This window comes from Theropithecus gelada, chromosome 14 (assembly GCF_003255815.1).
Source record: "Theropithecus gelada isolate Dixy chromosome 14, Tgel_1.0, whole genome shotgun sequence".
In the NCBI taxonomy this organism is placed as follows: domain Eukaryota; kingdom Metazoa; phylum Chordata; class Mammalia; order Primates; family Cercopithecidae; genus Theropithecus; species Theropithecus gelada.
In genome coordinates, this window is record NC_037682.1 from 58,001,204 (window position 1) to 58,025,366 (window position 24,163).

General features: G+C 45.6%; 1 protein-coding gene across 7 annotated transcripts in view; it reads right to left on the minus strand.

Annotated features, from left to right (window-relative positions):
- The window catches only part of PPFIBP2 (PPFIA binding protein 2), a 144,823-nt gene that overhangs the window by 72,714 nt on the left and 47,946 nt on the right, over positions 1 to 24,163 (minus strand). For 5 of the 7 annotated variants that reach the window (XM_025355980.1, XM_025355982.1, XM_025355984.1 and 2 more), the window contains one exon: positions 19,425 to 19,639. In XM_025355980.1, the coding sequence (XP_025211765.1) occupies positions 19,425 to 19,639 (215 nt within the window). Of the gene's footprint in view, positions 1 to 7,468; positions 8,331 to 19,424; positions 19,640 to 24,163 lie in introns of those variants that run through there. The other 2 variants (XM_025355985.1, XM_025355986.1) reach the window with 1 other exon arrangement.

Consider the following 24,163-nt stretch of genomic DNA (forward strand, 5'->3'; position numbering starts at 1 on the left):
TCAAGTTACTAAGGCTATATCTTAAGCTCAGAAGCACCACTCACATGCAACCCCTTTTAGAAACTTAGAAGACATAAACCTTAAAAGTAAGGGACCAAAATAAATAAATAAACAAAAATGATTGGATCACAAAAGCTAGTCAATTCCTGCTACAGGACTCTGGTTACCCAACACCAAGGGATCCCAGCAGTATGAGTGTAGGCAGGTGCTTATAAAAAAGAAAACTTCCCTTAGATTTTTTTATTAAGGAGTTCTAGGGCTTTCTGGCACTTATTATAAACCTGACTATTCCCAGGACCAGTTCTACTTTTTCTAGGTGAAGAATGGTCAAGCCAATCTACCATCTTTGGCACAGTGTTAAAGAAATTTCTTCCAAATGCAATGTGAATAGAGTGCAATCAGATCCTTTGCTACTAGGAGTCCAACAAGATAAAGTCTATCCTGACCTTGACCCTTATGCCCTCCTCCCCTCAATTATATATAAGGTGAGGTTAAGTATTGCTGATGGGGTTATCATCCAATGATCTAAATGTCCTCTTTTAAGGAAGAACAAAGCAGAGTTCATAAACAGCAAATAAATAGCTTCTTGGTTGACCAATGTTCACGTCATCACACTCCATGCATGTTCATTCAACGACTTGAATAATCTTGAGCACCCACTAGGTATCACTTTCTGTACTAAATAATGATTTAGTTCCTGCCCTTAAAAAGCTCTGTAGTATTACAGGAATAAGGACAGAAGTTAAAAAGAAATCAACCTTTGCAGCAGGATGTAATAAGTACTATCATAAAGAGTTGTACGCACATGAATGGCAGGGGCATAGAGGAGAGGCAAAAATATTTCACCTTCAAAAGAGAGAAGAGGCTTTAAAGTGGAGGCACCATTTGAATGATTGAGTCTGAAGGCTATAAAGGAATTCCCCTAGGAGAACGTGAGAACAGCAGCTTTGCAAATAGCCTTCCCAATACAGACATGCTACCCATGAAGCTATGACAATCACTACCCTTCAGGCATTCTGGTCTTCTGGAACTAACACGGCAAACACAGGACACCTTGAAGATGAACTGGCCATCAGCTCTCCAACCAAGGGGCTGGCACAAAGCTCCTAACTGATCTTCCTGGGGAGCTAGATTTGTAGAGAAACACATTTGATTTACCAAGATTTTTTTCCCCAAAATTATAACCTTGGCTGAGCTTAGTCACTGCTAAATTCTCTTTATCTGGTGGCTAGACACATAAAAAGCTTATATCACTGGGCTGCAGAAACAGCATTTGTATGTATGCTGGTATCCTGTAATGAGAGGATGTGAAAGCCAGGAGGAGAGTAAAAAAATACTCTTTGAAGACTGTCCTCACCTTGCCAACTCCAATAGACGCACTGAGTCATTATTACTGGAAACAGCTTCAGAGACAGTGCAGCAGGACTGGATGCTAGAGTTGGGGTGGAGTGGGCGCTGTGACTCTCTTAGCTCCCCTGGAGGCTTTGGAGCCTGGTGTCTCTTCAACTGTCTAGACCTCCCATATGAGCAACAAACAATCATATAGGCATGAAAGATCCAAAGTTGGAGAACACAGAATTAGGCAAGGGCCAAAATGAGGAGCTGCTCCTTGGGTCACAAGAATGCCATTAATCCTATAAGATTTCCAGATGGAAGTGAATACAAAGGAAAGTATATGGGGAAGATTGCTTGGGAACTAGAGGCGGCAAGAACAACATTACAGAAGGAATTTAAAAGCTGACTATAGGAACAAAGCTAGTGCTCACTGGCTTCAGGAGTGACCAGGAGGGAGTAGAGATGAACAAGCAGGCTAACAACTCACCAAGAATCTTACTGGTGAAAGGAAGGTAAGTTATAAGGCAGCATGAAGAGGCAAGCACAGGGTCAAAGACAGTTTTGATTTGGTTTTTCCCTGAGAATTGAGAAGCATTTTCCACCAAGGGCAAGGGACAAATAGGCAGGGAGGAGCCGAGAGAAGAAACAATCAAAGGAAGAAGAGGAGATGGAAGAGGACTGGGTCAAGGACAGGATACTGGGATAGCCTTGGCTGAGAGAAGAGACTCTTGGCCCATGAAACAGAAGGATGCTGAAACACAGTTACATTTTGCAGTGAAAGGGAGGAAGGGTAAGAGACTCATCTCAGTTTGGCTGTCTTTTATTTCTTTCTTGTTTTTTTTTTTTTCTATGACATTGGTAGCGACATCAGTTGAAAGGGGAGTATAAGGTTGGAGACTAATGGAAAAGTGTGAAAGAGCTGCTATGGAGGATGGGACAGAGAAAAGCAGGGATGAGTCAAAGGATCCCTAAGTGCTGCCGCCAGCCCACAAAACCAACAATGACTGCGCTGCTCTGCAGTGCCCACAAGTTATTCAGCAAATGACCCTGGTGTGATGCCACTTTGTTAAATCCCACTGGGTAAAAGAGACCTCTCTTCAAGGAGCTGGCAGGAGTAACAGGTGCTGGGTGTCAGAGATCGCAGAATTCTAGCTTCTAAATTATACCAGGAAATATGATGTACAGGTACCTTGGGTGTGTTGACTAGAAATAGGAGGTATCATAGGAAATTGAGGACAGCTAGTGCTCTTGGGTGACCATATCCACTGTTGCCTTTCCCATGGGATTGAAAAACCTCTCTTTTCAGAATCAAGGTTGGGTACATGGCTCCTGAGTAACCACAGGTTGTCAGTTCTGATCGATGTCATCATCCCCATAACTCTAACACTTATGAAGTGCTTCCTAAACACTTAACACATATTGAATTGGCTGGGCACGGTGGCTCACGCCTGTAATCCTAGCACTTTGGGAGACCGAGGCGGGCGCATCATCTGAGATCAGGAGTTTGAGACCAGCCTGGCCAACATGGCAAAATCCAATCTCTACTAAAAATACAAAAATTAGCTGGGCGCGGTGCCGTATGCCTGTAATCCCAGCTACTCAGGAGGCTGAGGCAGGAGAATCGCTTGAACCCAGGAGGAGGAGGTTGCAGTGAGCCGAGATTGCACCACTGCCTGGGTGACAAAGCTAGACTGTCTCAAATATATATATGTGTGTGTGTGTGTATATATATGTGTGTGTGTGTATATATATGTGTGTTTGTGTGTGTGTGTGTGTGTATATATACACATGTGTATATTATATATATAGAATTGTTTATCCATATATTATAGTCAAGGAAATTGAATTCTAAGAGGGTTAAATAAATTGCCCAAGTCTACACAGAGGTGAAATATGAGCCCAAGGAATCTAGATCCAGGATCCATGCTCTTAACTAGTAGAAACAGCCTTCACAGAAGCTCCTGCCTATTTCTGTAACTTTCTCTGCAGTCCAACATGAATGCAAGACAAGTCAGTGTCTGGAGCAAGGATGCCTATGTGTCCGCCTTTGCAGCTCTTCTGGCCCAAGTGGCCAGGCTACTGGATCAACCATTTGAGCACCAGATGACACAGAATAAAGTCTCACATTAGCAGCTTAAGTTCATTCCACTTTCTACTGCAGAACCCAGGCCAATTGCATGGGGGACCTGTAGTGATTCCATTTTCTTTGTGACTTCGAGTTGGAATTTGCTTAAGCACTGAGAGTGCTGGAAGCCAGGAAGCAGTGTGAAGATGCTGACAGTCTGGGATTTCTGTTCCTGGGAAAATGAATTCTTGCTGAAAGAGCAGTGGGTGGGTCCCACAGACCCTGCTCGGAGCTATTTTTAGAGGCGTGTTCATGGTTGTGTGGGTTGGATCCACTGGCCTCAATGTAGGACAGGTGGGAGCTGTTTGTGACTGAGTCCCTCTGGATACTTGTGGCAGGAGACTACCTTATCCCTAGGCTTTGTCTGTTAGAGAATGAACTAGAGCATCAGCCCTGATTAGCCTTCACTCAGCAACCACAGCCAAGCTGGCCGGATCCAGCAGCCAATGAGGCCTCTGGTCACCTATGATGGCCCAGGTTGCAGCTGCCTCTTCTAGGTTTTCAATATGCTTGGTTTGAGACCTCAATCTGAGTGTGGGAAGGCGCATAGAGCTGAAGCACTGAATGGCCTGAGAGGCACTGCTAGGAGAGAACCTGGTCCCATCTGTTCCTCTTTCAACTTCTCCCTTCCTGATAATCACCAATAGCAGTTAATAGCAAACATGTTATTGAGTATTTCCTACATGCATGACACTGTACTAATTGTATCGTTTTAGTCCTCATAAAGCCTGTATGTGGTAGGTACTATTATCTCCCTTATTTTACAGTTGAAGAAATCCAGGCTTTTGAGATAATTTACCTTGGATCACACAGCTGGTAAACGTGGCAATGCCAGGATTCTAATCCAGGCCTCACTCCAGACTCCATATTCTTAACTATAATGTTAATATTATAGTATCTCTGTATATTATATAGATATATTATATCTATATATTATATATATATTGTATCTATATATTATATCTATCTATATATCTATCAATATATCTAATAATCTATATATATTATATCTATATAATATTATAGTATCTATATAATATTATATACTATCCCATCCCACAAGGACCCTGGAGCAATGTTTCTTTTCTGGGCAAATATTTCCCCTCCAGTTCCTTGCCTCTCTGACCATAGGTATCTCCCCTTTGCCCTGAGACACTAACTACCACCTTGGACTGCTCAAAGGGAAAGCGTTCCTGCTCTGTGCACCAGGTACCTCTTCTTCCAGAATCTATGCCCTCTGTAAAGGAGAATGAAGATGACAGTGTTTCTACCTTCAAAAACATGAGTTCAGAGAAACCAGCTCTCCATGCCACCTCAGCTGAAGGGAGCACAGGAGAAAGGGTGGGTGAGCTGTGCAGATGGGAAGTGCTGCAGACCTGGGCTACAGGAGGTGGGGAGGGAGGGCCAGCAGAGGTTTCCTGGGAAAAGACAGCCTGGATGGAGTCAGATGAAGTGGAAGAGAGTTAGATAGGAGGTGGTCATCTGGGGTAAAAGCTCAGAAAAGGGAAGAAATACACTTGGGAGCTCATCAGGGTAGATATAAAAGATAAAACTAAAAAGGTAAGTTAAGGTGGGACTGCTAATGGTCTCAAAGTCCAAGCAAGCTGAAGGGCCTGAGATTTTTCTTCTAGACTAAGGGTGAGTCCAGGGGGGCTCATCATCAGGGTCATAGGATGAAACGGAATTTATTTTTGGTTTTCTTTTCAAAGAAGATTTTAAAAATCTGGCAGTAGTGTTTAGGGTAGAGAATAGGGAAAATACTCTTTCACACTGCCTATGAAATGTCTAACACTTTGAGTTTTGCTTTTGTAAAATGCTCTTTAAAATTCTAAAAGTAGAAGAAAAATATCTGTTTTGCTCTGAGTCATCCTGGGGGGTTCTAAAATCTCCTTACCTAAAGTTTCCCTAAGCAAACTTCTAACTGTCCACAGGAGCCAGAATACCCTGGGTCTTGGGACAAGAAGGGCCTTCTTACATTGCATTACATGCAAAATTAGTTCTTCCGCACACAGAACTTCTCCTGTAGTAGGCAGAGTTACAGTATCTGCCCCAGGGGCTGGGACAAGGCTCTGACAATCCTAGGCACATGTTGGCTGAAAGGATTTCTTGATTAAAAGTTTCATTTGCAATACAGGGAAGGAAGGACCAACTGATGGACAGTGCATTTCTTACATATTTCCTGCCAGTATCTCCCCAGTGGGACTTTTAAAAAACGTAAGATGATGCAAACCTTTCCCAAAACGTCTGGTCATCTGAGCATGCTCTCTGGTGACTGTGATGCCCTAGGGGCTGGGCACAGACAGGATTTCTGCTGGGTTCTAAAGCAATAATTTTATACATACTTGGCAGAGAAGATGAATAAAGAGAACTAGACTGGGAGATACAGAACAGGGTTCAAGACCAGGCTGCACCACTAATAGCTATGACACTAATACCATGAGGTTCTTAGCCCATCTTGGGCTTTGTTAAATGAGGGGTTTGTACTAACCGATCTCTTCAAGCCCTACAGCCCTATAATTGTGTTCAGCTGCCTCACTTTTCCCAACATAGCTTACCATATACCACATCACAGCTAGAGTAATTTTCTTAAAATACAAATTGGACCGCCGTAATGTATCCCATGTCACTTCCCTGCTACAAGTCCCCCAGCACACAAACCATGTTGCCCAAAAGCCTTACGGTGGCCTTCACTGTCCTGCGTGATCTGGCGTCTGCCCACCTCTGCCTGCCATCACTGTGCTCAGCCACACGAGCTCTCCCTCAATCTGGACACTTGGCAGACTCTGTCTTGCTTAAGGACCTTTGCATACATCATCTCCTTTACCTGGAATGTTTTTCACCCCATTCTTCACCTGACTCATTCTTACTGCTCTTTCAGTTTTCAGCAAAGTATAATTTTCTCAAAGTCCCTGACCACTCCCCCCAATCCCCCACCCCTTGTCCATCAAAACAGCAGTCCCTTGTCTTCTGTTCTTCCTCCAGGCACACTTATTGTTTGTAATCTGAGGTTTATTTCCTGGGACTGTTTCACCTACATCTCCAGCATTAGGTAGAAGATCCACAAGAGACTGGTTCCATTTTGCTCACTACCATACACCCAGTACCCAAACTCAGTAAAGATTTGCTGAAGGAGTGCTGCTGCACTCACACAAAAGCCAGCCAGCCCAGTGTCTGGGAGTCGAGGTCCAGGCATCTGCATGTCCCTTCCAAACTGGTTGCTTCCTGGCTCTTCTGTCCTTCTGCAGTTACAATGTCAAATTTCTAACCTGTCAGCTGCTTTTGCCATTCCTGCCTCTGAAAAACATTCAGCCTAAAATCCCTTAGTGTGAAAATCAATTCATACCTATCTTAGCCAATTTAAAGGCAGCCACAAAAGAAGAAACAGCCTTAGGAGTACGATGCTACTCCAGCCCCCAACGTCCATTCATTCCTTGCTCATACCACACACTCAGGTTTGTCCTCTAAAGAAAGGGCATGAACAACTTGCAACATAAACCCTCAGCTTCAGAGCATTCAAAAGAGAACTCCCTGAAAGCTTTCCTCCGGAAATGCAGAAGCTCATTCTGCTGATAGCAGATGTGTGCTCCACCGGATAACATCACAGTGAGAATGAGTTAAACAACTTCCGAACCCAGTACATTTAAAAAGGCAGCAGCTTCCTCCCTACATCCTCAAACTGAAAAGCGGTGGGCACATTTTTCTGGTCACGGTGTCTGGAGCTTCTGACTGTTTAAGTGCCAAAGTTAAAATAACCAACTTTCCTCACTCCATTCTTGCCTTTCTGCACAGAGGCTCATTCACCAGAATGTCAGTGGAGAAACAAAGACAGCTGACTGTTTTCTCCCTGGTGTCTATAATTAGATTCTCATGAAGAACTTGGCCACAGCAGGGCTTTGCCGGACAATACCTCCCCCTACCACACACACGCACACAGCCCCAAAAACACCCTAAAGCGTCTCCCCCTCACTCATCTCCACGGAGACCCAGACAAAGCAGCCAGTCACTTACCCTCTTCAGCCACGAGAAATGCTTGTAAACATCAATGTCCCCATCCATGCTGGGCACCCATGTCAGCAGTTAGATGCCTTGGTGGAAAAAGCCCTTTTTCTGGCTGGAGACCAAGTTCTCTCCTCTTCCTTGCCTCTGCCCCCTCCCCCACTCAAAAACTCCAAGCTGTGTTCAAATTTCCCCACTTCCCTGGCCTGCGTCCTTCAGCCTCTCCCTAGACAGTTTCAGACACACAGCGACTCAGAGAAGAGCCCGCTGCTCCAGTGTCCTCCCCGACCACCCCAACAAACACACACACACACATACACGCACACACACACGCACCAGGACTGGGATTCAGAGCCCTGAGGAGAAATCAAATGTAACACAAAGGTAGGGGAAAAAGAAGACTTGGACAGGAGTTGTACACACAACACACAAGCGCACACACACGGGACCATTCTCAGTGATAATACCGGAGCCTGCCAGAGGGAAACAGTCCTGAAGAAAATTCCTTGTCTGGCTTCCCCCTTCTGGAGTGGCTGGAACTCATTACTGAGAGCCCCGATTTCCTGTCTCTGCTTCACTCTGCATTTACCCAGGGCTCCCAGCTGCTCTCAGTTTATTTGGGACTGGGGAGAAGACTAAAAATAAGTGCTGCTCTTGGAGGAGCTCGCTGGTTCCCACACACAGCCTGACCCCCACCCTGAAGCCCACGCCTACCCGTTTTCCAGGCAAGTGACAGGCTGTGCCCCGAGGAAAGCCTGTTGTTTCCAAAAAAGAGCAGATTCAGAAGCAGCTCCAGTCTGGGTTCTTGGTCCTGCTGTGCGATGGGCCCTGCACAGAGCGTTTGCTGTCCTTGGCGCTGGTGGTACCATCCATTAGAGACCAAATGCTGCAAACTCAGGGGAGTCTGGCCCTGGGCTGTTGGCCACGAGCCGGGGCTCCCTAGGGGCCACATTCTGGACAGGGGCCAGGACTGGAGGGTCCTGCCTCTCTGGCTGTCCCCCACTCTGGACTACCTGCTTTACAAACCAAGGAGGTGGAAAGGTTGAGGCTGCTTCATGTGCATTTCCATGAGACTCAGGGAGCAGTGCTGGGTAGACAGGGGCCTTGGAAAGGCTGACGGAGACCTGGAGCTGTGGCTGTTTTCCTCCTGTCAGGGCAGGTCACATGCGGGCTCTCCAGGTGGCCCCTCCAGCACTCCCTAGATGCCAGCCCCCACCTCCTCCTCATATTCCCATCTCCTTTGAGAGCTTCCCGCTAAAAACAGCTTTTCTCCCTTGCCCAGCCCTTAATGTGTGGCCTTTGGCTATGACTGATTATGAAAGTGACCTTTGATGTGGGTGCGGTGGGAATTGTGGTTACATGCAAGGCCCTGAGCTCTGCTGTGGCAAAGGACTTGCAGATGCATATCTTGTGACTGCCCTGGCCTTCCCAGGTCCCTTGGGGGTCACCTCCAGGGTTTCCTGGAACGCCTAGTCTGAAGAGAAGTCCCTATTGGGTGTCAGCATGTCCCTCAGCATGGCTTCAATGTCCACCAGGGCCAGAAGCAGGGCCCAAAAGGGTAGAAACAAAGCCTGGCAGCACAGTCCCCAGCAGGCTGGGCCAGCCCACAGAGATCACAGAGGCAGCAAGGAGGAGAGCTCTAGCCAGCAGCTGGCATGAGGGGAGAAGTAAATTCCTGGAGACACACCCAGACAGAGGCCAGAAAGGAAAAGCAGGCTTTGCTACCCATGCGCTGAGCTCTAGCCCCTTGCTCCTTACCTCTGGCCCAGCTCCACAGCACAGTGTGACCCACCCAGCCCAGGTTCCCTGCCCACGCTATGGCAGGATGTTGCCAAGGAAGAATATCTCTAAAGGTACAGGGGTAAGTAGGTTGGTTTATCTCTGTCTAGAAGCCTGAATAAGTCACATAAAGAAATTCATCCAGTCAATGCACATTTTCCCGGCATCCAAGGCAAACGAAAAACTTCCTGCCTTGGGTTAAGAATTACCACATGGTATGCAATAAAGGTATATCTAGGACTCCAAGGAAGAGGAGGTAGACAAGCTGATTTGGGAGCTGGACAGGGAGAGGTGGTGCAGAGTTCCAGCCTCTACAGGATGGTAGACAATCCCCCACGCTCCTGGGATGAGCACAGTGCTCTCCCTTAGGTTCTGGTACAAGAGAGGAGGAAAGAGAAAGGTGGCCAACATGGCTGCTCTCATCAGCCTTGCTCACTCCCAGCTTACACAGAGCTGTGACTCAGGTGTCCCTCTTCTATCCCCTCCTGAGCACCTGCGTTCCCTTCTACTTCATCACTGACCTTGTCACACCAGACCACCCCTACTGCGCCAGACTGTCAGAAGTATGTCTGATTTCCAACTCACTTCTCCTACTTCCATGCCTATAATTCTTAGCACACAGTATGAATTTAAACATTTTTTGGATAAAAGAATAAGGCTCAAATGATAAGACTGGTAAAGTAAGACTAAAATTCTACTTGAAGAAAAGAGACTTGAAGGTCTGTGTCTCCAGGGTAAAGATGTTTGACACAAAGAGGAAAAGACGGGACCCATTTCCTCTGTTAGCTCAACTCAATGTGTGATGAACAAAGGTGGGGGGTGCGGAGTGGGGGAGAGAAAGGGACAGAAAAGGGAGGAAGGTAGGGAAGAATCCAGATAAACTGCAGTTAAATTCTTGACATTTTTATGGCATCCTCAAGTAGCAAGTCTTACCTCAGCATTGTTTTTCCTTAAACACCAAAGTACATTTTACTTATATTGTAATTCAACTCAAAAATCACAAATTAACACCCCAAAAGACCTAGGAGCAGGTTGGCAGGGGGAAAACGGGAGGGGCTGAGTGAAATGGGATGGATTGAGAAGCTAAGGTACCTCCTCACTCACCCCACCCCCAGGGGCAGCTGGGTCCCTGTCGTGGCTCCCTCATCACGCTGGCCTGGCAAGGCAAACCCATGGCTGCACCACTGCCCTAGAAGTCCATCCTGTCCAGGGCACCTCACTTGATCTACGGATGGAATTCCAGGGATCAGAAAAGCCCCTAAATATGTTCACCAAATATATACAAAGTACCACTATTTGTATTCACAAATCTTTCTCTGAAAAAGAGTTGTCAGATTATCAGAACAGTCCATGACTCCCAAAAGGCTAGAGGCCCAGATTTTATTTGGCCTAGGTAGTTACTCCCAAAGGTCTAGGCTGTCCTTATTATTGGGAGCTCGGGTGCCTGGGCTTCCTGCTCCCATTACACTGCTCCTGTGAGGTGGTGTCTCAGACTCACTGGACCCATCCCTGAAGACAGAAGTCCTCAGGAAGCACAAAGGGTACACAAATAGGGGTCACTACAGTGACCTAACAGCCCCCAGGGCCTTCCTGGAAGTACTTTGCTCACCTACAACCAGACTCATTACTGCCTGCAATATGCAGCAGTCAGCTATGGGAAAAGGGCAGGAGACTGTGAGGCTGAGCGTTCTGGGAGTGAAAACACAGCTAAGAGGCCAGGGTGGTCAGGTTTGCTGGGGAAAGTCACTATAGCTTGCTCCACCCCTGTCCTAAGGTCTAGAAGAGAACCCCAGGATTGTCACCTACCTGGCTGGAATTCCAAGTACTTGAGGGAATGGCTGAAAAAGGAGCTGAGGTCCCCTGATGTGTTACTCCAGCTGCCTACCAGAAGTCAGCAGCATCTTATCAGGCAGAACTGTAAACTGAGAGGAATCTCATGGTCACATGCTGTTCCACTGACCTATCACCTACAGGCATCCTGGGCTCCGCTCAGCCCTGAGCCTTCACCTCTGGGCCATGGGTGGCAGCTGCTAGGACACTCCCTCATAAATCCTCATAAGTCAGATACAAACTTGTGTTCTTCAACAGACATGGTGCACAGTGGGCCCGCTGCTAGTAAGAAGGAGAAGCGGGGGAAGGGAGTGAAGAGCGCAGTGGAGGAAGTCCTGGCCACTGCAGCTCAAGCCTCCACAGAACACAAGCATGGAGAACACACTTCCAAAACAGATCAGGACAAAGGTCACCAGGCTTTTCCTGTAAAGGGCTAGATGGTAAATATTTTGGGTTTGGTGGGCCATATAGTCTCTCTCATACTCAACTCTCCCATTTGCAGTGCAAAAGCAGCCACAGCCAACATCAAAACCAGTGTGTGGCTGTGTTCTAGTAAAACCTTATTTATGAACACCAAAATGTGAATTTATGTTATTTTCCCATCTCAAAACATTCTTGTGATTTTTCTGCAGTCTTGAAAAATGTAAAAATTATTCTTAGCTGATGAGGGTAAGAAATATGCAGCAGGCTAAGTGTGGGCCATGGTTTGCTAACCCCTGGGTTAAAACAGTGCTTCCCCATCCAGAATGAACTGCCTGGACCCGAGGGGGTTCTAGTAAAAATGCAGATTCTGGTTCAGTAGGTTGGGTATGGGGCCTGCTGTTGTGCACTGCTGACAAGCTCCCAGGTGATGCTCGTACTACTGGTCCCAGGACAACACTTGGAGGAGTAAGAAGTTAGGAAACTGCTTTCAAAAGTTCCTCAAGGCTGGGCATGGTGGCTCATACCTGTAATCCCAGCACTTTGGGAGGCCGAGGTGTGGGCGGATCACCTGAGGTCAGGAGTTCAAGACCAGCCTGGTCAGCATGGTGAAACTCTGTCTCTACTAAAAATACAAAAATTAGACCGGCGTGGGGGTGCACAACTGCAATCCCAGCTAATTGGGAGGCTGAGGCAGAACTGCTTGAACCCGGGAGGTAGAGGTTGCAGTGAGCCAAGATCATATCACTGCATACCAGCCTGGGCAACAAGAGTAAAACTCTGTCTCAAACAAACACACAAACAAAAAACAAAAACAAAAACAAAAACCTCCTAATTACTAAACAAACTTGCCTAGAAGCATAAATTCCCTGGAGGCCTGCCTGCCCACTAGCAGGTACCTGAAAGGGCAGAAGGCTCTTGGTAGTGTGTCTCTGGCAGGTTTTTCTTTTGTGGGTGGAGAGTAAGTGGTTGTCCACATGCTCAGACCTCAAGTTATGCTAACCTGGCAACATCGTCCACCATGGCCCCTGGGCCTGAAGCAGGAAATTTAGTGGGGAAGGATTTATTTGCTCTTTCACCAGTGTTTGCACATTCTTGGTCATTTATAAACATTGGTTCTTAGAGGCTGAACTAGTCTCTTTAGGTCAGGTCTGAAAGGAGCTGGATTGTTAGAATTTAGTAGGGTAAATTTACTTTAGGGGGTAGGGATCAAGATCCAGGAAAATTAAAACTGCTAAATTTGCAGTGGCTGAAGGCCCCCTTGGCTGCTGTGCCAGGAAAAGGGCATTCAAAATCCCCCAGGGGACAGGAAGCTTCTCTAGGGCAGGGCATGACATACACTGTGGGCTAGGAAATGCCCTCAGGAATGGAAAGGGCCATCCTACTAGCACCCCAGCAGAAGGCACTGCAGTCAAGAAATCTGGATAGGTTTCTTCATATCCACAGGGGAAGGTCAGGTCTATGCTCCCAGGACCAGCCCTGTCTCTTCTCCCCCACCCTAAACAGTGGAGCCCTCCCTTGACTGCCCTTTGTCCACTGTTTCTAAGGAAAATGGCAAAGAATTATCTTTGCCAGCAGACCTAGGTGCAGTTAAGCAGTTTCAATAATGAGAGATGCTTATGTTATCTTTGTCTAAAAGAGAAAAATAAAAAGTTGTTTTCTCATACAAAGCCCATGCTGTACCTCATTCTTTGGGATTTCACTTCCCAGCATTTGTCCCTGACTCCCACCTAGTGGCTTCTTCCAGCACTGCACAGGGACAAAGAACCGCCACTGGTGCCATGGGAGCCCGGCCCCGGAGCCCCTTGGGAGCTGAGCACAGAAAGAAAGCATGGACACCTATTCCTTTCTCATCTCTCACTCAAGTTCACACCTGTCACAGGGGAGGTAAGAAAACATGCTGGAAACAGGCTCTACTTTTTTTCTTGAAAAATAAGTACCGAATTTTCCCTCCTCTTAAGATCCAGAGGAAAAGGTTTACCTATAAAATTCCTTCTGTAACTTTTCAAAATTAAAATGTTCAACACACATGTATCCTGACTATCTTCTGTTTTCCATTCTGGAGATACAGAAACGAATCACATGGTAAAAAATTCAAGCTCACATTTTATAATTCACAAAACAACTTTTTCTCTCCACCATTTTTTTGCAACTCCTCTGACTTTTCAATATGGTAAACAGATTTGCTACTTTGGACAGAATGAAAGATTGCAAGCTGGATCTGGCAGTAATGTATGGGCTTTGTTTGAGGAGCTTGGAGCTGAAGAAGCTGCCATCTGTGACAAGGTGGTTTGGAGCTGAGAAGGTGGGTGGCTGTGCTCCCCAGCCTGGGTCTGGGTTTCTTTGTTTTTTGGGAAACTAGTTAAAAAGGTAACTGAGGGCATCTGAACTGACTGCTGGGCTGTCAGAGGTGAGCACTTACCCAGCTGGGGCCAGCAGAGGCTGCTCATTCAGGAGGGCAATTCTTCAGGTTTTTCAATATGGTAAACAGATTTGTCTCTCCACTGTTGAGATGTGGGCCTCCGTCAAGCTCTAACGTAAGGGCAGCAGTAAACTGAGAGGATCCTAACCTGTCTCCACACTTTGGAACTCAAGAGGTCAAGACTGAGGGAAGCAAAGGCGGTGCTTACAAAGAGACCACTCCATATAGCTCCTAGAACAAACTGCAGAATTGGAATGCTTGGCCAGATCTTGCAGACACTTTCAAACTCAGCTGTCATTTCCAGTAGGGAAACTGAGTCCCAGAGAAGTGAAAAAGAGGCTCATATGAGTAGTAGGGCCAGGGTAGAACCCTGGCCTTTTAACTCCTTCCTACCTTCCATACTCCCTCACCCTGGTTCAATTTGCTTTCACCTACTCAAGCACACTGACCAGGACTCTTGCAATCTTGCAAAGAAAAGCCTGGGTTCCTGCTGGGTTCCATGTACCCCAGTTCCAAACAGGGCCTACAGTATAACCCTTCTATGGGCTCTCTGCCAACCACCCCTCACCCTTGAGCCTGAGCTCTTCCTTGACTTGCCTTCACTTTGCTGCTGGGTTTGCCTACCCCTTCTCTGGCTTCATCTTGAAACTTCACTGAGAATCTCCTTGGCCCATACCCAGTGTGCTAAACAGCAGAACAGACTGGCTGGCAGGTAGGAGATGAAGGGTATACATAACATACTGTTAGAGAAGCACCCATAGCTACTTCATATGGAGACTCTACTGACTCTGGTATCTTCTGGGCATCACCCAAAGACCTGGGACACGAATCAACACTGTGTACCAGCCTAGGTCTACTCCTCCCAGCTAACTGGCTATTCCCAGCCCTGTAGAGCCCACTTGAATCTGCTGGCTAACCTGTCTAAGGTTTCCACCACCCAACCTAGCTGTAGATCTATGCAGCCAACCACCCAGCCAAGCCAAGCAGGTGTGGAGGGGTAGAGACACCCCTTTCAGACTATGGGAAAGCCCCACTCAAGGCACAGCCAAAATCCTGGAAGTGGTCACAGTTGTACCAGCTCCTTCTTGCCCGGGCCAGGTACCACATGCCAGGGCCACTGATGAGTACATGTCAGTACATGCCAGGGCCACTGATGAGCACTGCTTCCATTTCCGGGCTTCAGGACCACCTGTGGGGTTCTGGGGCTCCTGACCTGAAATAACCACACCCTCCTGAGGGCATCATCCTACATTTCACCATAGTAAACAGAGAAGAAGGAGGATGCCCCTTTCTGGAACTCAGCTCTGTTCCCATCACAACAGAGCTGCCTCAGCCTTCCAGCTAAGGCCTCAGCTTCATCCTTCATGAGCACTGACCCTGAGCTTGGCTCTGTCTTCCAGTTATAAAGGACCACCTTCCCATCTCCTAAGGGTAACACTGCTCTGCTGCACCACAGGCAGGACAGCTTCCCAAATACTTCCTCTGCAGGCCAGGTCCCAGCTCATCTTAGACCCCAAGATACCCTCTATACAAGGTCCTCATTCACCAACTTTCCAGAGGAAATACTGCTCCTAGACCAAGGGAATCCAGGCCCTTTGTTCCTTGCCTCACTGAAGCCCCAGAGGGTGTCCCCATTAAGAAAACCTCACACATGCCCTTCTAGGCCCGGAGCCCACTTCTCCTCATTATACCTACTGTCAAGGGGCAGGATGCTAGTTTAGACCCCAGAGCATGGGAAACTCTCTCACAACCGAGTGCCACTGACTCCTGGGCAGGTCTGCTCCACTTGGCCTTTACAATGAGTCTGCTCTGTTTTATACCCATCTCCAGGCAGAGTCCTGGCCAACAGCACTCCTACTGCTGCCGACTGTGCTGGCCCAGCTGTGCTTCAGCTCTGCCAGGACCCAGCAGAAGAGGAACCAGCCCTGCCACAAAGAAACAGCTGCCCAATAGGAGGCACTAGGACTAGGAGTGTCCTTTCCATGTAAGACATAAAAGAGAGAGTCCAGGACTAATCTGCTATTTGTCCTATTCTAACTATGGACCACTCCTCCACATCTACCCCTGCTTCTTAGCAGTCCATTCTTCTGGTGGACCACAGATGCCCCAGTGCCAGAAGGTCTGCAGTCCCAGATGAGCAGCAGCAGTACAAGACCACATTTTCCACTACGTAATCGCTCCCCTCTGCTAACAGTTGATTCACTCTGGGGTAGACACCTGATCTAAGGTGTGCATCCATGGCTGTGAATAAATTAAAAGTCTTTAATGCCTGTTTCTTTTACAGTTAACACGTCTTCATTGATCTGGAGGACTTTGCTCAAAAATAATTAACTGGGTCAATCAGATTCTTTTCCTTAGAAACTTGAGTTTAAAAAGAAAACATATTGAGAAAACATGGAAATAATTTGTCAGTCAACAAGAGTAAACTCAAACCTAACAGAAGTTTGTGGCAGTCACTCTGAGCTGTCTTCCTGAGGGCCACTCACTTTCCCCCACTCTATCGTCATTCCTTTCTGACAGAGGCCACCTCCCTGTATGGCAGATGGAAGTGCCAATACTTGCTTCCCCAGCCTCCCTTGCAGCTAGGGTATGCACAGGTGAATAAATCCTGGCCACTGCGGCTAAATGGGAAGTCTGCTAGAGGGTTGCAGAGAGTTTCCCTCCTGATTAAAAACAACAACAACAAAAACATACTAAAGAAACGATTCTCTACCTCTGCACATAGTTGTATAGTTGTGTCTTGTAAGGACATGCTGCCTGCGGTTCAGTGGCCATCTTGTGACTATTAGGGGATATGCCTGAGCAAAAACCACCCCTTGAGGATGGCAGGGCAAAAAGATGGGAAGAACCAGTGTACGTGAGGTCACTCAGAGCCACTTATTTAACCCTGTGACTGTCTGTCTTCTGTACATCTTGTTAGTGGTCTATCTTGTTATTGTTTACATCATTTTACTGGAAAAAGTATCCCAACTGATATAGATGCCACAAGACAGAGTTGGACCATGTCAGGCCAGTGTCATGGCCAAGCAGGAACTCTAGGTGTGTAACAATGCCAGTGTGTCTACAGAGGAGAAGGGAGCAAATATGCAAGGGATGCACAGACATCACGCATGAGAAGGCGCTGGGCAGTGCTGCCTAATCCTTCAAACCGTCTTATTAGTTCCAATTCCAATCCTAATCCACATAGGATTCTAAAAAAATAATTCAACTGGGTCTCCATGGTTGAAAGCAGTGCTTCTTAAACTTTAATGTGCTTATGAGTCACCTGGAGATGGTTCAACAAGTGTGAGATGGGGTCCATATTCTGCATTTTTCACAAGCTACCAGGGGATAAGAAAGCTGCTGAGCCAGAGACCAAAATTTGAGCAGCAATAACTTCTAACTAAAAGTGTCAATCTAAAGCCCGCGATGAGTTTGCTCACCAGTCTGAATTTTATTTCCATACAGATTAAGACCTTGTGTGGAATGTGGATGTGCCGATTGTAAAATGACTTTAGGTCTGCAAGATCTAAAATACAGACAGGCTATCTCTGTCCAGAATAAAAACTTTAACATACAGCTCTTACATCTTGGAATGTTTATATGAACTTCTGACCCCCTAAAAGTACTTGCTTCCCCATTCATAGGTTAGTGATGTCCATAATTACTCTAGAAGATTTATGAAAGCAATCACTTTTAGGGAAATCTCTTCAAAGGCAGGCATGCCCTAAACCATTGTAAATAACCCCAAGACAAAACTGCAAATCTGAATGCAAGCTGTTTTCTACCAATGCATCTTGAAAAAAACCAACCATGTCAACTGCCTTTGGATCAAAAAATATTTTTAATAAATTTCCAAAAACTGTTTTAAAAGTTAGATTCGTTGTTTATACCAAACACTAAAAAATATTGTTGATGGACTGGAGTTAACCATAAAATAATCAAACCATAAACTTACTAGAGGAAGATACAGGTGAATAGTTATTTGTTCTGAGGTTGGGAAAGGCCTTGCTAGGGCCAAAAGGAAAACAAGAAACCAAAATAGGAAAGACTGATAGAGTGAAGTACAGTTGGTTAAAATTTTATGTCTCAAAAAGTTCCCTAAACATTTAAAAACAGAGTGAGGAAAATATATGCTACAAATAAAGCAAATGGCTAATAAAAGTTCATTCAAATAGATAAGAAAAACACTAAAATCCTAATAGAAAACAACAGCACAGACTACGAATAGACTAGAGTGGGAGAGGCGCACCCAAGAGGATCAAGGTGATTTCTGGGTGTATAGGGAAAAATATTGGAACTATTTTTTAATCTATCCTTTAAAACTCTATTTTGGTGAGCAATGGATACCCTAAATACCCTGACTTGATCACTATGTGTTATATAACATGTAACTAAATTTCACATGTACCTCACAAATTCATACAAATAAAAAACTTCAAAATTCTGTTTTGTGGTATTTTTATAATTTAGGTATACTAGTGAAATACTGGCTAGGTGCAGTGGCTCATGCTTATAATCCTAGCACTTTTGGGAGGCCAAGGTGGGTGGATTGTTTGAGCCAAGAGTTCAAGACCAACCTGGGCAACATATGGAAACCCCATCTCCACACACACAATTTTTTTTTTTTTTTTTTAATTAGCCAGGTGTGGCGGTGCACTTCTGGGAGCAAGAGTTGGGAGAATTCCCTTGAGCCTGGGAGGTCGAGGCTGCAGAGAGCCATGATCAAGCCACATTGCACTCCAGTTTGGGTGACAGAGCAAGACCCGGTCTCAAAAATAAAATGCTGCATGTGAATATGTATATGGGAAATGCATTCTTTTTCCAGATAGGATAGAATCAAAAGTTTAGAGACCATACAGAGGATGGTCTCTAAACTAATTTTTAAATTAATTTTTTTCTTTATATTAATGTCATAGATTGCAGTTGGCCATCAGAGATTCCTCTATTCCTGTGTGTGCATTCCACTCCTCTGATAAAGGGATGGATCTTGACTCTGGGCTGGCTTGGTGACTTGCTCTGATCAACAGAATAAACTAATTTTTAAAAGTTTAGCCTTTTTACCAAACAAAGAAATGCAAAAATAAGAAAACATTTCCTCCTAAGAAATTTGTCACGCTTTTTTTTAAATCAATGAGGTAACCAGTCTTTTGTTTGTGATAAGAAATAAGGGGTAGTGGGATCTAGCTGAGGGGAGAGACACCAGCCAGGGATTAGAACTCAATAAGCAGTACTTGTAATTCGAGGGTGTATGTGTGTATGTGTGAAATCGTCAATGTTTGTCCTTCTCTAGCCCTGGATTTCCTCAGAAGAGAGAGACTGTGGACCACGGAAGGGCAGAGGACATAGCTTAAGTCCCTTGACTGGGCTCTATACTCCTTGATAAGAAGGGCCACCCTACAGCGTTGGCTAAAGTGGGATGGAAGAAAAGGCTGGAAGGTGTACAAATGAGTCAACAGCCCCAGTCAGTAGGGGCACTCCATGGGCTGCACCATTACATTCCCCAGTAGTTCCCAATCAGGCCACGGGACTACTCACCAAGCTGTCTTCAAACCACTCCTTTATGTAGGCAGCCGTTGGGCCAGGGATCTGGCTCAGGAGGGCTGCTCTCTCCTGAGGAAGCTCCAGCATCTCCAAGGCCAGCCTCAAGTCCTCGATGAGATGGAGCACCGGGAAGGAGTTCATGTATGAGGCTGGGGAAGCCAGTCCAGGCTCACAAGTACCATCACTAGGATCTGCACCTGTTTTAGTGCCTGCAACGAGAGAGAGGTGGAAACTCAGTAAGAAGGGTGGACACCATGGGCAAGGAACTAGTAAAGGGCAAAGGTGGTGAAAAAAAGGTGAAAGGGACAGATAAGAAGCTGGGAGTATGCTGGGCATGGTGGTGCATGCCTGTAGTCTCAGCTACTTGGGAGGCTGAAGCAGGAGGATCACTTGAGTCCAGGAGTTCCAGGCTATAGTGCACAGTATCAGGCTTGAGAATAGTCACTACTCTCCAGCCTGGGCAACAGAGTGAGACCCCATCTTTAAATAAAGAAACCTGGAAGGCCACCTCGACCCCAGCTGAATCACTCACAATGTAAACTTTCCAGAAATCATCTTTATCTAATCTTGGGCTGGACAGTGTAAAAAGAGGCATGCAGAGGTGGATGACCATACCCTTTGGGACTGACATATGAAGCTCACACACTTAGACAACTGGGAAAGCACAGCCAGTCCTCACTAGGGACCACAAACTGCTAGTTTAGGCAGTAAGATCTCATTCTTCAGCTTTTAGAATAATTATTTTCTTTATATTAATGTCATAGATTGCAGTTGGCCATCAGAGATTCCTCTATTCCTGTGTGTGCATTCCACTCCTCTGATAAAGGGATGGACCTTGACTCTGGGCTGGCTTGGTGACTTGCTCTGATCAACAGAATGCAATGGAAGTGACTCTGTACCAGCTCTGGGCCTGGGCCTTAAGAGGTCTAACAGGTTCCACTCTTTCTTTGACCCTAAACCACCATGTAACAAAGCCCAGTTACCCTGCTAGAAAAACAGCCCCACCTTTCTTAGCCCTCCCAGCTATAGTGACAGACATGTGAATGAAGCCATCCAGGATCTTCCAGCCCCCAAGAGCCACCCCAGCTGACACCATGTGGAACAGGGAGGAGACACACCTGCAGTGCTACTCAAATCATGAAATTACAAGGAAACAATGGTAGTTTTAAGCCAATATGTTTGGTTTGGCTTATCCCACAGCAATAGATGACAATTACTATATTCATTTTGGTGAAGGTTTAGTGAACTGGAATCTTTCTGGATCTTCCCAGTTGGGAGATCTTTATATTCCCTATATATCTCTATATGCTCTTAAATTTGTATTTATATATATCTCCATACCTTATCTCTTTATTGTGGGCTGTGGAGTCTCTGAGAGAGTCCATGGTCCATGTTACATTTAGCCGAGTTCCCAGCATCATGCACTCTACCCAGTAGACACTGAAAAGGAATCTGACCAACTGCCTGCACATATACCTGAACGAGTATCTGGAGAGAGAGTGCTTCAACGTCCTCAGAGATCTGGTATATTGGGTCAGCTCTTTCTAATTTGATAAGCCCCAAATTCGACTGTTCCACCTTTTTTTTTTTTTTTTGAGACAGAGTCTCGCTCTGTTGTCCAGGCTGGAGTGCAGTGGCACGATCTCACCTCACAGCAAGCTCCGCCTCCCAGATTCATACCATTCTCCTGCCTCAGCCTCCCAAGTAGCTGGGACTACAGGTGCCCACCACCACACCCAGCTAATTTTTTGTATTTTTTAGTAGAGACGGGGTTTCACCGTGTTAGCCAGGACAGTGTCGATCTCCTGATCTTGTGATCTGCCCACCTCGGCCTCCCAAAGTGCTGGGATTACAGATGTGAGCCACTGTGTCCAGCCTGTTCCACCATTCTTACACCCATTTAACAGCAGCAGCAGCAGCAGCAGCAGCAGCAAAAATCTCCTTTCCATAAGCTCAGGGATATATTTTTCAAATCAAAACTGGGGCAACAGTCTAACAAAGGAAGTCTGTGCTTCTTTCAGCAGTAAACACTTTAGAAACTATGGTTTAGGTGGTGGAATTTCTAGGGCATTTGGATTATTTATAAGGCCAACCGGATGAAAGATCTGAAATTAGGACTCTACTGGAAAATGTGAGCTTGGGGCCACCGCATCCATGGTATGCTGCAGGCCTGACGTCCAATTTCCAGGTCCCTTTACTCTTCTCAGAGCCAACCTCCTCCTTGCCAGGCAGTCTTGGGAATGAGAAATCCACACAGATGGAAACAATTACCATTTGATTGCCAGTTTGCTTTCTGAAAATGCATGATACAGGGAATCATGGATCACAATCCACAAACAAGTCAGAGGCTCTGGGGAGCCAGGAAACTGCCCAATTACCCACCACTGTGATGTGTGCTCAGCACTTTCTGGCTCCTACAAATCCAATTAAGAGTGGACTGGGAAGAGCCACAGCCAAACTTCAAGGAAGAAAATGGACAGAAGCAGAGCAAGACCTTCAATCTCCAAATCATTGCTGAGTAATCCCTCTCCATTCTGTATACACGAATTTCAAACACGTAGCCATTCAGTTTCATTTTAAGTATTTCATAAATGTAGGAAGAATGAGTCAGGCTACAAGGTGGATGGAAGATCTGGGTTTTCATTAACTTTATACCACTGTGTGGCCTTGGAAAAGTCTCTTCCTTTCTCTGGGACCCTCTCTGCCCTAAAGCTTTGAGATTCTTTCCTACTATTCAGAGTGTGTGTGTGTACATGTATGTGAGTACATGTATATCTGTGCCAAGTTTTACAGGCATATGTGTATATATGTATAAAAACTTTAATTTATATTTCTTTGCAACTTATATTTCTTTCATTACTTTATCAAAACCAATAGTCAATAAATACTAGATGAGGGAAGTGAAAGATAAATATTTTGTCCCTGAGCTAGTGGTAATGACAGTGACAGAAAAGCCTCAGACGACAAACTCCACTTGATTTTAAATTTAATCAGATAAGGTTACAGGGCAGAAAACTAAGGGAAGAAGAAACTTCCAGATGCCACCATTGGGCTTTGGGATGCAAATGACAAAATGATATTGAATAAGCATCTACACAAAAGGAGATACAATTCTAAATTTCCTCTCAGAGGAAGAGTTTGGTAACCAGCTTCCAATAAGCCGTCAGTGACCCATTCCTCTTAATGTTCATAATTTGTGGATATTATATCATGGTTGCTCCGTGTCACCAGTAGAATATGACAGAAATGATGGAACGTTGCTTCCAAGGCTAGATTATAAAAAGCACTGTGACTCCTTCTGCTTTATTATATCAGGCCACTCGCTCTAGGGGAAGGCCGCTGCCATGATATAAGGACATTCAATCATCCCTACGGAAAAGTCCATATGGTGATGAAATATGGCTACCTGTCAGCAGACATCAAAGAACTGAGCCCTTCTACCAATGGCCATATGAGTGAGCCACTGTGGAAGGGATCTTCCGGCCCAGGTGTTCCCAACCCCAGCCACAGACTGGTACCAGTCCATGGCCTGTTAGGAATTGGGCCACACAGCAGGAGGTGAGCAGTGGGCCAATGAACATTACTACCTGAGCTCCACCTTCTGTCAGATCACTGGTGGCATTAGAGTCTCATAGGTGCGCGAACCCTATTGTGAACTGTGCATGCGAGGGATCTAGGTTGCTCACTCCTTATGGGAATCTAACAAATGCCTGGTGATCTGAGGTAGAACAGGTTCATCCTGAAACTTTCCCCCGACCCTCCAGGTTCATGGAAAAACTGTCTTCAACAAAACCGTTCCCTGGTGCCAAAAAGGTTAAGGATTGCTGCTCCAGCCCCAGAGAAGCCTTCAGATGACTGTAGCCCCAGCTAATATCTTAACTATAACCCTTTAAAAGACCTAAGCCAGAACCACCCAACTAAACCACTCCTGAATTCCTGGCAGATAGAAACAGATGATAAATGTTTGTTATTGTATGATGCTATGTTTGGGGTAATTTATGTTACACAGTAAAATAACTAACCAATAAAAATAGCTGAGAATATTCTGAGAAGTACAATCAAGAGACACTTGCCATGCACTGCTAAAATATGTTACTAGAATTACTCTCACAGAAAAAAATAAGATCTTTATTCTATACCATACACAAAAATAAAATTTAGACAGACAAGGATTATATGCTTAAAAAACTGAACTAGAAATACAAAGAGAAGATAGATCAAAACTGAGTTAGAGGAAGATTTTATAGGCACAAGAGCAATTGAGCAAGACATAAAAGAACAATAAATCTGACGACGTAAAATTAACTTCTGGAATATTAAAAACACAATTAAATTAAAAGACAAATTATAGCCTGAAAAACCTACTTGTAGGCCAGGCGTGGTGGCTAATGCCTGTAATCCTAGTATTTTGGGAGGCCGAGGCGGGCAGATCACCTGAGGTCAGGAGTTCGAGACTGGCCTGGCCAACATGGCAAAGCCCTGTCTCTACTAAAAATACAAAAATTAGCCAAGCATGGTGGCAGGCCCCAGTAATCCCAGCTACTCGGGAGGCTGAGGCAGGAAAATTGCTTGATCCCAGGAGGCAGAGGTTGCAGTGAGCTGAGATGGTGCCATTGCACTCCAGCCTGGGCAACAAGAAGAAAACTCTGTGTCAAAAAAAAAAAAAAAAAAAAAAACACCCCTACTCATAACAATTAAAAAAAAACCTCAGAAACGCCTTCTTTAAAAAAAAA